Consider the following 11,619-nt stretch of genomic DNA (forward strand, 5'->3'; position numbering starts at 1 on the left):
AATAATAATACAAACACCAGACACCAGAAGGCTTGTTTTTTCCCTCAGAAATCTCAGGGTGCTGCTACAACCACAAGGGATTCTGGGTAGGCGCATGCAAATAAGGTCAACAATAATAATAATGCTAGATGGGTCTGATCTGCCCTCACATTCTGCAGTACACAGAGTTTTTATGATGTCAATGAGCAGATATTGGAACTTTCTGGACTACTTTGGAAGACCTTGCGGGTCGTTTGTGAAGATTGAGGACCCAATAAAAAAGCTGACGCTTCACAAACTCTGCCACAAGAAGACAATTAAATGTCCTCTCCACGTCTCGGCACCAACCCACCTCGGCAAATACCCATAATGCATAACATACGTAACAAAAAAAGGGTGCTTGGCTTGTGAGCTAACACTCCAGTGTGATTGTTTTCATTATATTTCTTCATTCTAAACTCCGTACAGAATCCCACCGGGATATAGAGTGACGCGGACCTCTCCCCCCCATTTTTGGGATGAGTTTGTATCTCCTGTAGATTTTCGGCTCTGTCGGGAGTTTCTTTAGCTGATTCCTCGGCTCCCATGTCGCTGTTTAGAGACGACATTAATTATCAGCTGAGGGTTTCCAGTCCGCCAGCCCATTACCAGTCCGTCCCAGTGGAACGCGCCGGGCCGTGAGGTGGGACCCATTACCGCGGCTCGCAGAATGATGCAAGTGGGAATCGCTTAATAGAACTTTTAACTCAGAAGCTGGGAGCGTCGGGGGGAATTGGTTTGGGAATAACACAATGTTTTCTACAATAACTTGATAAGAATTAACCACGTCTGTACTGACTGCACAAAGAGACGGACGAATAATAATAATCAAATAATAATCAAATAATAACAATAAAATCATATCAGTAATAATAACTCCTGATGTGTCTGTATGTATTAATGTATATTTGTTATGTGTCTTAACTGCCTCAATTAAATTGTAAAGCGCTTCATCATTTGTTGGTAATAATAATAATTATAATAAAATCAATAGGAATAATAAATAATCAAATAATTATAATAATAAAAAAATGTAATCAATAGGATTAATAAATAATAATATGATTCCGGCGTAGATCCCTCATCCTTCTTGCAATTCAAAATAATGCCCCAGCGGGGACAAGGGTAAATTACAACTAAAAACAAACCAATCCCGTTCCCAGGATTAAAAATACCCTTATTATTACCCCACCCTACAACATAACTTTTATTAATATGCTTGTTAAAAGGTGTAACGGGTTCACCGAGAGAGCTGTAGTAACTCCCAGAGATCACCCAGTATCCTCCTGTTGTCCCCGGAATCACTTCCAGCACCAGCCAGCATGCGCACCTTGGAACCCTGCTATGTGTACCCAATAAGTAGACACAACTACCTTGAACTGAGTACAGCAGGAATGAACAGTTTATTGTTGTAAAACATAGACTCATATATCCAGAGAACTGCATTAACATAAATTAACATAAATTAACATTGATAAACAGGTAGACAACCCAACCTTTAATCCCCTTTAGCTACTGAATTTCCCCCAGCAGCCATCCTGTTATGGGATTCGTTTAACAATGGAGTTCCTGCCTGTTTAGCAGCCAGGCTGGGGCCATCTCTGACTACCTTGGGCCCCTGTATGACAGCTCATTCTGTCACAAAAGGTATAACCAAAAACACCATATTCACATTTACCTCATTTTTTTGCAAATTCTTTTGCTCATTTTCTTTCCTTTTTCCGGCTCATGCTTTTTGTGTTTTATTCGTTAATAATTACGATGCGCTTGCGGGGACTGTAATTATTTTCACTTTAGCTCTGATTTCTGTAACAATCTTTTTGAACGCTACATTTATTTTTCAGGATTTATTCCGGAGATTTTACTATTTGTTATCTTAACAGAAATAATATTTATAATTGCTAATAAAGGAATTCTGGTCAAAAGATACAGAACAATGAAAAAAAAAAAAAGATTAAAGCCCAAAAAAACGATTGTAACCTAAACGGCTGTGAGAGTGCCAGCGCCTGGTGAGACCGCGAGAGAAATGTCCCGTCCAGTCTGCGGGAACGTGTCCGGCGGTGCATGCGTCATGCGTTTAGGGCTATTTACTAAACTACCTCTGGAGGCCAGGAGAAGCTGAGCTGACACCGGTTTAAAAAGCAAGAAGCTTATGATTTCATTAACACACCACCTATCATCCAGTTGCCTCGTTTTTTTTTCACCCTGTGTGTACTGGGGGTAAAATGGCTTTGGGGTATGGAACTCACTTATACACCCCCAGCTTCCATCCCCAACCCATGATTAAAAACCACTAAATGAGGGGCATGTAGCCTCTGTGCCGCCGTCCTGTGCCTCGCGTAGCGTCTTACAGCATCTTTACTTTTTTAACGTGAATGTCTTCTGAAAACAGCACGTTGTAGAAACGTTCCTAGGTTTTTTAAGACATATTTGTAACTTTCTTCTTTTTTTCTGATTTCCTTTCTCTGTTCCAAAAACCCAGACTGACCATTATTGGCTCTCTGAAGGCCCCTGACAGTCCAAGGTATCTCCTGTAGAACCTCACTTTCTTCTATAAGAACCACACTCTGGACTCCATACTCCCCAAACTCATCTATGTAACTCCTTGATTTGGGCACCAGAAATGTTGAGGGTTGTGCATTCCTACAAAGAAAATCCCGCATAAAATCCTTCACAGCTGGACGGTCAATGACAAGGTGGCCCTGGCACTTTAAGACCAGAGGCCGTCTGACTGAGTGTGGTGGATGGCTGGATATGCCGGGCCGTCTGCTCACAAAGGAATGATAATTATAAGGTAAATCTTCACTCGTTCCTTTAAAGCTACAGCCTGACATTGGGCAAAACACAAGCTGAAGAGGATTCGGATTCATCTCAAGAGACCTTAATTACCTCCAGCTATTATAACACAAAGAGTGGACATTTCATGAAACCAATGGTAAAGTATCGCAAACGTGAGCCATAGATCCCGTAGAAAGGTCCCCTTGAGACTGTAAGCAATCACAAGGCTTCATTTTAGTCTCTAAGATCCATTTGGATGCAAACACGTTCCAGGAACAACACAAATAGCAGGAAACCCCTGAGACCGGACGCCTCGGAGGCTTAGATTGTATCTAATCATACATTGCCTTAATGAGGCCCCTGGGCCGGGCTGGTGACAGCATTTAAAAGGTGGCTTGAAATCGGTCGATTAAACAGATGCTGAATTCCAAATCACTTGACGAGATGTCTTTGATTTATATCTGAGGTTCCCTCCCTGAATCAGCAAGTTCCGGAAAACAAAAGTACCAAAGCCACCAAAGGTCAGACACCAACTCCTGTCTCTAAATACAGGAAAATCGTATAAAAAAAAGACATTTATCAAAGGTAGAGTTCTAAAAACAATTCTAGATTTAAAACCAGGATCAAAGGCCAGAGACTCTCGGAACATAAATCCTTAAATCGCAGGTGAGTTTTCATACAGTTCACCTGGAGATGTTTCCATTTTCTCCCCACAAACCTTTTGTCCACTGAGTCCTGTTCATAAAAAACCCCTTACCAATCGTTCTTTATAACTGCACACTTTCTCAGGGGTAACCAGGAGAGATGTTTTGGCCCAGTTGTATCGTTGTTGGGGCAGGTGTGTCCGGGCTGGGGTAAACACGCTAAAAATCACCCGTATTCCAATATCTCCTCATTTCTGGGGTAGATGAAAGTGTGTCGTTGTGGAACAGATAGTACTCATGACTTCATTTTATTTGGTGGATTGTGGTCTGTGTGTTGGACGTTCTCCACCCGGTTATATCAGCATTTTTAACGTAACCGATCCTTCTCTTATTAAAGATCCCGCTGGATATACCGGCTCCGCAACCACGGCATTTCCTAAACCTAAAGTGTTCATCGTGTTTTTCATCCTTTAAGGTGGATTTGTCATGTAATCCATACTTATCTAGCGTGACACAAATAAGACAGGTAAACATTTCACTAATTGTGGGCACCTTCTTTAGACAAGGGATTATATTCTCTCTAAACGATGCATGAACGTGTCCAGCTCATAGTCTCCTGCCTAACGTCTCTGTCTTGGTTGCTCCTGTTTTCTGTGGCAGATATAAAGACACCATGTTGTCAGTGAACCAGAGCAAGGAGTTTGAATTTCTGTTCCTGGGATTGTTTGATGCCTCGGGGTCTCGGATACCCCTTTTTGTGCTCTTTCTCCTGGTTTATCTGATGACCCTAGTGGGGAACGTCCTCATCATCTTCCTGATCTTCAGCGACCCCCGGCTCCACACGCCCATGTATTGGTTCCTGAGTAATCTTGCTTGTATAGATGTCTTATACTCATCTGTCACTTCTCCCCGAATGCTTGCAGACTTCTTCTCTAAGAAAAGGACCATCACCCTGTCCGCCTGCATCACCCAGTTCTTCTTCTTCTTCTCCTTTGTCTGCATTGAGCTTTACTTGTTGGCTGCGATGTCCTACGACCGATACGTCGCTATCTGCCAGCCTTTGCATTACATTCAAATAATGCACCCCAAGTTCTGTTCCCAGATGGCGTCCGCAGCGTGGACTACTGGCTTCCTCACATCTCTGATTCATACCCTTTGCACCAAGAGATTAACCTTTTGTGGGCCAAACTCCATTAACGGCTTCTTCTGTGACTTGCCCCAGCTCTTTTTGCTTTCCTGCACCAGTACTTTTATCAACGTGCTGGTGATGTTTGCGGTCGGTATTCTGATGGGATCGGGGGCTCTGGGAATCACGTTTGTTCCATATATTCATATTTTCAGAACCATTAGGGGAATAAAGAGCCTAAAGGGCAAGCTGAAGGCGTTTTCCACGTGTACCTCGCATCTGATGGTGGTTTTTATTTTCTACGGTACCCTTATCTTTACCTACCTTCGTCCTGCCCCAAGTTCATTTTCAGACGACCGGCTGGTGTCCGTTGTGTACACCATCCTTACGCCTCTGTTAAACCCCCTTATTTACAGTTTGAGGAATAAAGATCTGAAGGAAGCCCTGGGGAAAGCCTGGCATAAAATTCCACGTGTAAGGATCAGTACGAACTCCATACCATCTGATCAGAGGATGGACCATGAAGCCAAACCGAGGGGCTGATCACCGGTGTGAGAACGGGTCCATCTGTAGATCTGGGAATACGGTGCAGAGCCTTCCGCTATCGTTATCTGCCCCCTGTACCCAGAATCTGGGGTAATAACTAGATCAGAGGGGCAGTTGTCCTATGATCCCTAGCTATAGGATGCTGTTCTCTGCCCCTCTTTACATGCGGGGGCCCCGGGGGCCCTGTGGAATTATCACTAAATCTTTCTCGAACAAGGTGTTTTATAAGTGTACATTTCTAGTAATTCTGGGGCCATCTTGTGACTCTTTTGCCGCAGGTCTCTATGCCTTATGTTTGTCACCCCATTTCCCTCTAGATTGTAAGCTTGCGAGCAGGGCTCTCTCCACCAAATGTATCGGTTTGTCTTAGTCTGTCAATTCTTGTCTTGTCATATCCCTTGAATTTATGTATTGTATTAAGCGCTGCGTAAACTGTTGGCGCTATATAAATAAAAGATAATAATAATAATAATAAGGTCCCTGCTTGTTAAAAATCAAACAAAGCTTTAATGAGATGCCTTCGTTATCATTATTATTATTATCGTTATTATTATTATTATCATTATCATTATTATTATTATCATTATCATTATTATTATTATTATTATTATCGTTATTATTATCATTATTATTATTATTATCGTTATTATTATTATTATTATTATCATTATTATTAGTATTACCGTATTTTTATTATATACCTCAAACATCTCTGTGAAATGCAACAATTAAAAGTATAGAATCTTTCTGTGCCATTCTTTGTGTCTTTAGACCTTTTTCCCCTCTTTTTTTTTGCATGGATTGGATCCCAAGGTTTGTCTGCCTTTTGCGAAGGAGCCACGTTATACAATAAGGCACTCAGCTCCTAATTCCCGTAAAAACAAATGAAAACCAAGATGAAAGCTCTGAATTTTTACTTGAATTACAATTTTGTTTCTCACTCATTCTTTGCCACCCTCTCTCAGACTGTCTATCCCTTTCTCACCCTCTCTCTCAGGCTCCCTCACCCTCTCTCAGGCTGTCTCCCCGTCTCTCAGGCTCTCTCACCCTCTCTCAGGCTGTGTCCCCGTCTCTCAGGCTCTCTCACCCTCTCTCAGGCTGTGTCCCCGTCTCTCAGGCTCTCTCACCCTCTCTCAGGCTGTGTCCCCGTCTCTCAGGCTCTCTCCCCCTATCTTAGATTGTCTCTCCCTTTCTCAGGCTCTCTCACCCTCTCTCAGGCTCTCCCACCCTCTATCAGACTGTCTCTCCCTTTCTCAGGCTCCCTCACTCTCTCTCAGGCTCCCTCACCCTCTCTCAGGCTCCCTCTCTCAGGCTCTCTCAGGCTCCCTCTCTCAGGCTCCCTCACTCTCTCTCAGGCTCCCTCACCCTCTCTCAGGCTCCCTCTCTCAGGCTCTCTCAGGCTCCCTCTCTCACTCTCTCTCGGGCTCCCTCACTCTCTTTCAGGCTCCCTCACCCTCTCTCAGGCTCCCTCACCCTCTCTCAGGCTCCCTCTCTCAGGCTCTCTCAGGCTCCCTCTCTCAGGCTCCCTCTCTCACCCTCTCTCAGGCTCCCTCACTCTCTCTCAGGCTCCCTCACCCTCTCTCAGGCTCCCTCTCTCAGGCTCTCTCAGGCTCCCTCTCTCAGGCTCCCTCTCTCACTCTCTCTCGGGCTCCCTCACTCTCTTTCAGGCTCCCTCACCCTCTCTCAGGCTCCCTCACTCTCTCTCGGGCTCCCTCACCCTCTCTCAGGCTCCCTCACTCTCTCTCGGGCTCCCTCACCCTCTCTCAGGCTCCCTCACTCTCTCTCAGGCTCCCTCACCCTCTCTCAGGCTCCCTCACTCTCTCTCGGGCTCCCTCACTCTCTCTCAGGCTCCCTCACCCTCTCTCAGGCTCCCTCACTCTCTCTCAGGCTCCCTCACGCTCTCTCAGTTTCTACCACCTTTTTCTTTTTCTTTTGTTCTCTACTTCTCCATTCTTCTTTCTCCGGGGATCTGCTTCTCCCAGTAATCTGCTGGATTACCCTGGCCTCCTGGAGCACTTAATCAGCAACCATCTCACTGACGTATGCGTAAACATGTGAAGGAGTTCTCAGGGTTTTTACCCCAATTTCAGGGTCTCGGGGTAAATGGGCAGATTCTCTGGGCCACACAGTCTCGAGCCGACTCCTTCATATTCTCCTCTGATATAATAATACCTGAGCATCCAGGACGGTGCATTTCTCCCTGCTGTATCACAGATGGTATCCCTGCTTGAATACAGATGACATTTCAGAAATGGGTAAAGGATGTCACCTAAAAGCCTTCATTTCACCGTCACTTGAACTCAGGGTGATATGGCGGTGCTTGCGATGATCCCCAGAAGATGCCACCAGATGCATCAAGTGAAATGGCGGAAGTTACCTCCGGGTTATGTTCGCGGAGATGAAGAAGAAGACAGAAGAGAGAAGCTAAAAGATAGAAGATGATGAAGAATAAAATGCGAAAGCTGAAGTGGTCGGCAGGGAAGGTGCCTGTAGAGAGCGTTAGAGAGAGAGTGTGAGTGAATGTGGGCACCGGGCAACAAATTCCCTTCCCAAGTTAGAAACGCCCCCGAATTATAAGAATGATAAGAATGATAAACTGATATCCCGAACAGGGGGCATCCCTAGAGGAAAGCAGAGACCATCCTGTGCGTCTCTGACCCCCATCTTCCTGGCCTATGGGATGGGGGGTAAAGTTAAAAAAACCCTACCCCTCTTTATCTAATTGGCCTGAGGTCCATCCAAAGCTGTTTTAATGTTTATGTAAGGGGGGGACTTATGAGTCACTTTGTCTTCAACAACCTCAGTGAATTTGCTGCCTGGCCTCCCATTTTTCCCGTCTCGCACGCTCTTGCACTTTAGTGAATAGACTTCCCCGTTTTCTGTCTCCGGTTAGCGGACAGAAGGAGTCCCTGAGTGGGATTCTCTCTGAGGATTATAAACGTCTTATTTCACAGCCGGGCGATTCCGCTGAAATAAATCCCTTCAGGTTTTCCCTAAATATATAAATGTTAGGATTTTCCTGGAGACGCTGCGTGTTTGTGCAGGCGTGGTGGCTGCGTGGTGGCTGCGTGGTGGCTGCGTGGGAGCTGCGTGGGAGCTGCGTGCCCGCATGCGTTAGTATGACAGGTGAGTGATCAAAGGGCGTATTTATTGTGGTCATATCGGTGGAATCGGGGTTATCGTTCACATAAAATAAACATCGGCGACCACGAAGGATCAGAAATCAGGGGACACCCGGAACACGACTGCATCAGAAATCCTCCCCGGTTCCGGTTGTTTCCTGCCGTGCTGCCCCCGTTAAAGCCCCTCCATCCCGTGCCGCATCCTGTCAGCTCTTGGGCAGATCAGCGGCCGGCACAGCGAACGCAGCCACGACGGGGACCGGAAGCGAATCCAGAGCCTGCACTTTTAATAATTATTTCAATAAATCCGGTGTTCATACAGAACGTTCTTCTTTCTTTGGCCAAACAATTTATCAGCATTATTATTAATAATTATTATGAATTTATTATTTATTGTTATTCATTATATTTTATTCATTATTATTTTTATTTATTATTTATTGTTATTCATTATATTGTATTAATTATTATTATCATTATTTTTATTTATTATTATGTTTTATGTCCTCTTTTTTTAATGATTTGCTTTTCGCCCTTTTCGATAAAACTTTCAGCTGTTTTTGGTTTACTTTGTGACGGCTTCGCCAAGAGCTGTAGTCGCTCCCAGAGATCACCCAGGATCCTCCTGTCCCCGAAATCACTTCCAGCACCGGCCAGCATCACTTCTTGGGCCTCCCGTGGTGTGAGCAGATAGTCTTGGTACATTTCAACCTGCATTTTTACGAGTGACCCCCAAGTGACCCCCACACTTCCCCCACAGGAGGAACCATGGCCCGAACGCCCAGGCTGAATGTGGCCAAGGGTCCGGGGGGGGGGGCTGTGTCTGGCCCAGCAATGTAGTTCTGTCACATACATGTTTAGGCCACAGATTTAACCTGGACCTGACATTTCCAAAACTTGTTATGTTTAGTTGTGATTCGGCGCATGTTCTCATCCCTTTTCTGGATAGAAACCCAGAACCCACTGGCATATGAGCCCCGTCAGCCTGTCTAGCCACTTATGCCTATGCCTTTCACTTTTACATTCCCTCACTTTATTAGCCTCTAACACTTCTGCTGGGAGGCTGTTCCACTTATCCACCACCTTCTCAGTAAAGTAAAACTCCCTTCCATTCCAGCTCAGCCTCCGACCCTCTAGTGTTAGATTCTGGTCTCTGATTGTAACATTTATGATCCTTTGAAATGAACGTTCCTCCTGTCCTTTGTTAAATCACTATGTATTTAAAGGTCACTCTCCTATCCCCCTCTCTCTCTCTTCTCTTCCATCCCCTCTCTCTCTCTTCTCTCCTATCCCCCTCTCTCTCTCTTCTCTCCCATCCCCTCTCTCTCTTCTCTCCTATCCCCCTCTCTCTCTCTTCTCTCCTATCCCCCTCTCTCTCTCTTCTCTCCTATCCCCGTCTCTCTCTCTTCTCTCCTATCCCCCGTCTCTCTCTTCTCTCCTATCCCCCGTCTCTCTCTTCTCTCCCATCCCCTCTCTTTCTCTTCTCTTCTCTCCTTCATCTTTGTCTTTCTTCTCTCCCCCAAGCCAGACATATTGAGACCCCTCAGCCTTTCCTGATCATTTTTATCCTGCAAACTGTTCCCCGTTTTAGTCGCCTCCTCTGAACTCTCCGCAGATGGTGTCTCCAGAACTGTCCTCACTGGTCTAGGTGAGATCTGACCAGAGATCTATAAAGGGGCAGAACCAAGTTTTTCCGTTACTAATGCCCCTCGATATACCCCCCGCGCCCTGCTTGCTTTTCTGTTATTGAATTGCTCATCTGATGTGTATCTGATACTGAGTGCGGGGTTTCTCAATCTGCCATTGCTTGACTTCCCATTTCAGGCAAATAAACGTCGGAGATTGGATGGAGAACCAAACCACGGTGTCCAAGTTCTATCTTTCTGGACTTTCCAATCTGCCGAAGGCCCAGCTTCCGCTCTTCCTGCTCTTTCTATTTTTTTACTTGATGACGTTTTCTGGGAATCTCCTCATCCTATACCTGATCTTCACCGATGGTCACCTTCACACCCCCATGTACTTCTTCCTTGGAAACCTGGCTTGTCTGGATCTCTGCTCTTCCTCCACCACCGTCCCTCGAATGCTCTTTGATTTACTCACCAAGAGAAGACTAATTTCCGTCGCAGAGTGCATTACACAGTTCTTTTTTTTCCTCTTTTTTGCCATCTCAGAGGTCTTCCTCCTGGCCATGATGTCCTACGACAGGTACATTGCCGTATGCCACCCTTTACATTACATGCAAATAATGAACCAGAAAGTGTGTGTCCAGTTGGCCTCCGGCGCCGGGTTCCTTGGGTTGGGTTGTTCTTTAGTGCAAACCCTTTGCCTACTGAGGCTGACCTTTTGTGGGCCAAATATCCTTCAGAGCTTCTTTTGTGATCTCCCCCAGCTGCTGCAGCTCTCTTGCACGGACACGTTCCTCAATATCATGGCCATTTTTCTCGTAGGTGGCCTTTTAGGATTAGCCACATTGGTGATGACTTTCTTTCCATACGTCAGCATATTTACCACTGTCTTTAAGATACCAGCCAAAGACAAGAGACTTAAAGTGTTCTCCACCTGCACCTCCCACCTCACGGTGGTCTTCATATTTTATGGTACCCTGGTCTATAATTACTTCCGCCCCGACACCAGCTATCGTTTTGCGCAGGACAGGCTGGTGTCTGTGTTTTACACGGTGATTATCCCTTTGTTAAACCCTCTGATCTATAGTCTGAGAAACCAGGAACTGAAATCTGCTCTGAAAAGAGCCGTGCGGAGAATATTTGTTGCACGTAGATAAAGGACGCCTTTTTGTCTTTTATCATTTCCGTGGCTTTTATAGTAAAAATAGTAAAATTTAGATAAGAAACATCATTCCGCACCAAACCCAACTCTCAGGATCTGCCAGGCTCTGCGAGGACAGTAAATATGGCGGACTTGGAGGAATGTAACGGAAACTTTTCACCCCAAAAAAGGACTTAGAATGGAGGTTGGTTCTGCAGACCAGAGGCTGTTAGGAACCTTGCTAGATATCTTTATGCATTTCAAATATTTGGCCAAAGAAACCTTAATTTAGATTTGTTGAGCTTGATGCCCCTCTCCCCGTAACCTGTGTTTACTTGACTGCTTAGCCCTAGAGACCGCTACCAAATCCAACCCCTTATACCCCAAACCCAGTAATAACAACAAGAGCCGTTAATGTGGGTAAGGGCGTTGGCCACAGCTTTATTAACACAGCTTTATTAACACAGCTTTATTAACACATGCCAGGATAACAATATGTACCAAACCTAACCTTATAACAACCCGCCAGCTGCTAGCCATTAAGCCTAGCAGGCGGTTCAACAAACACACAAGCCAAGAGTTCTAGCCCAGCGGGTGCCATCAGCCGCCCACTGGACTC

The 11,619-nt window shown here is 45.3% G+C and overlaps 2 protein-coding genes across 2 annotated transcripts; both read left to right on the plus strand.

Moving 5' to 3' along the window:
* Positions 1-4,113: 4,113 nt before the first annotated feature.
* Positions 4,114-5,109, plus strand: LOC149285606 (olfactory receptor 5V1-like). Its single transcript, XM_089495094.1, has one exon. The coding sequence runs from the start codon at positions 4,114-4,116 to the stop codon at positions 5,107-5,109; it is 996 nt and encodes a 331-aa protein (XP_089351220.1).
* Positions 5,110-10,080: 4,971 nt separating this feature from the next.
* On the plus strand, positions 10,081-11,016 carry LOC149285607 (olfactory receptor 5AR1-like). Its single transcript, XM_089495095.1, has one exon. The coding sequence runs from the start codon at positions 10,081-10,083 to the stop codon at positions 11,014-11,016; it is 936 nt and encodes a 311-aa protein (XP_089351221.1).
* Positions 11,017-11,619: the final 603 nt, after the last annotated feature.

The sequence above is a fragment of the Sceloporus occidentalis genome, unplaced genomic scaffold (assembly GCF_023333645.1).
Source record: "Sceloporus occidentalis isolate IW3139 unplaced genomic scaffold, rSceOcc1.0.p SCAF_76, whole genome shotgun sequence".
NCBI lineage: Eukaryota > Metazoa > Chordata > Lepidosauria > Squamata > Phrynosomatidae > Sceloporus > Sceloporus occidentalis.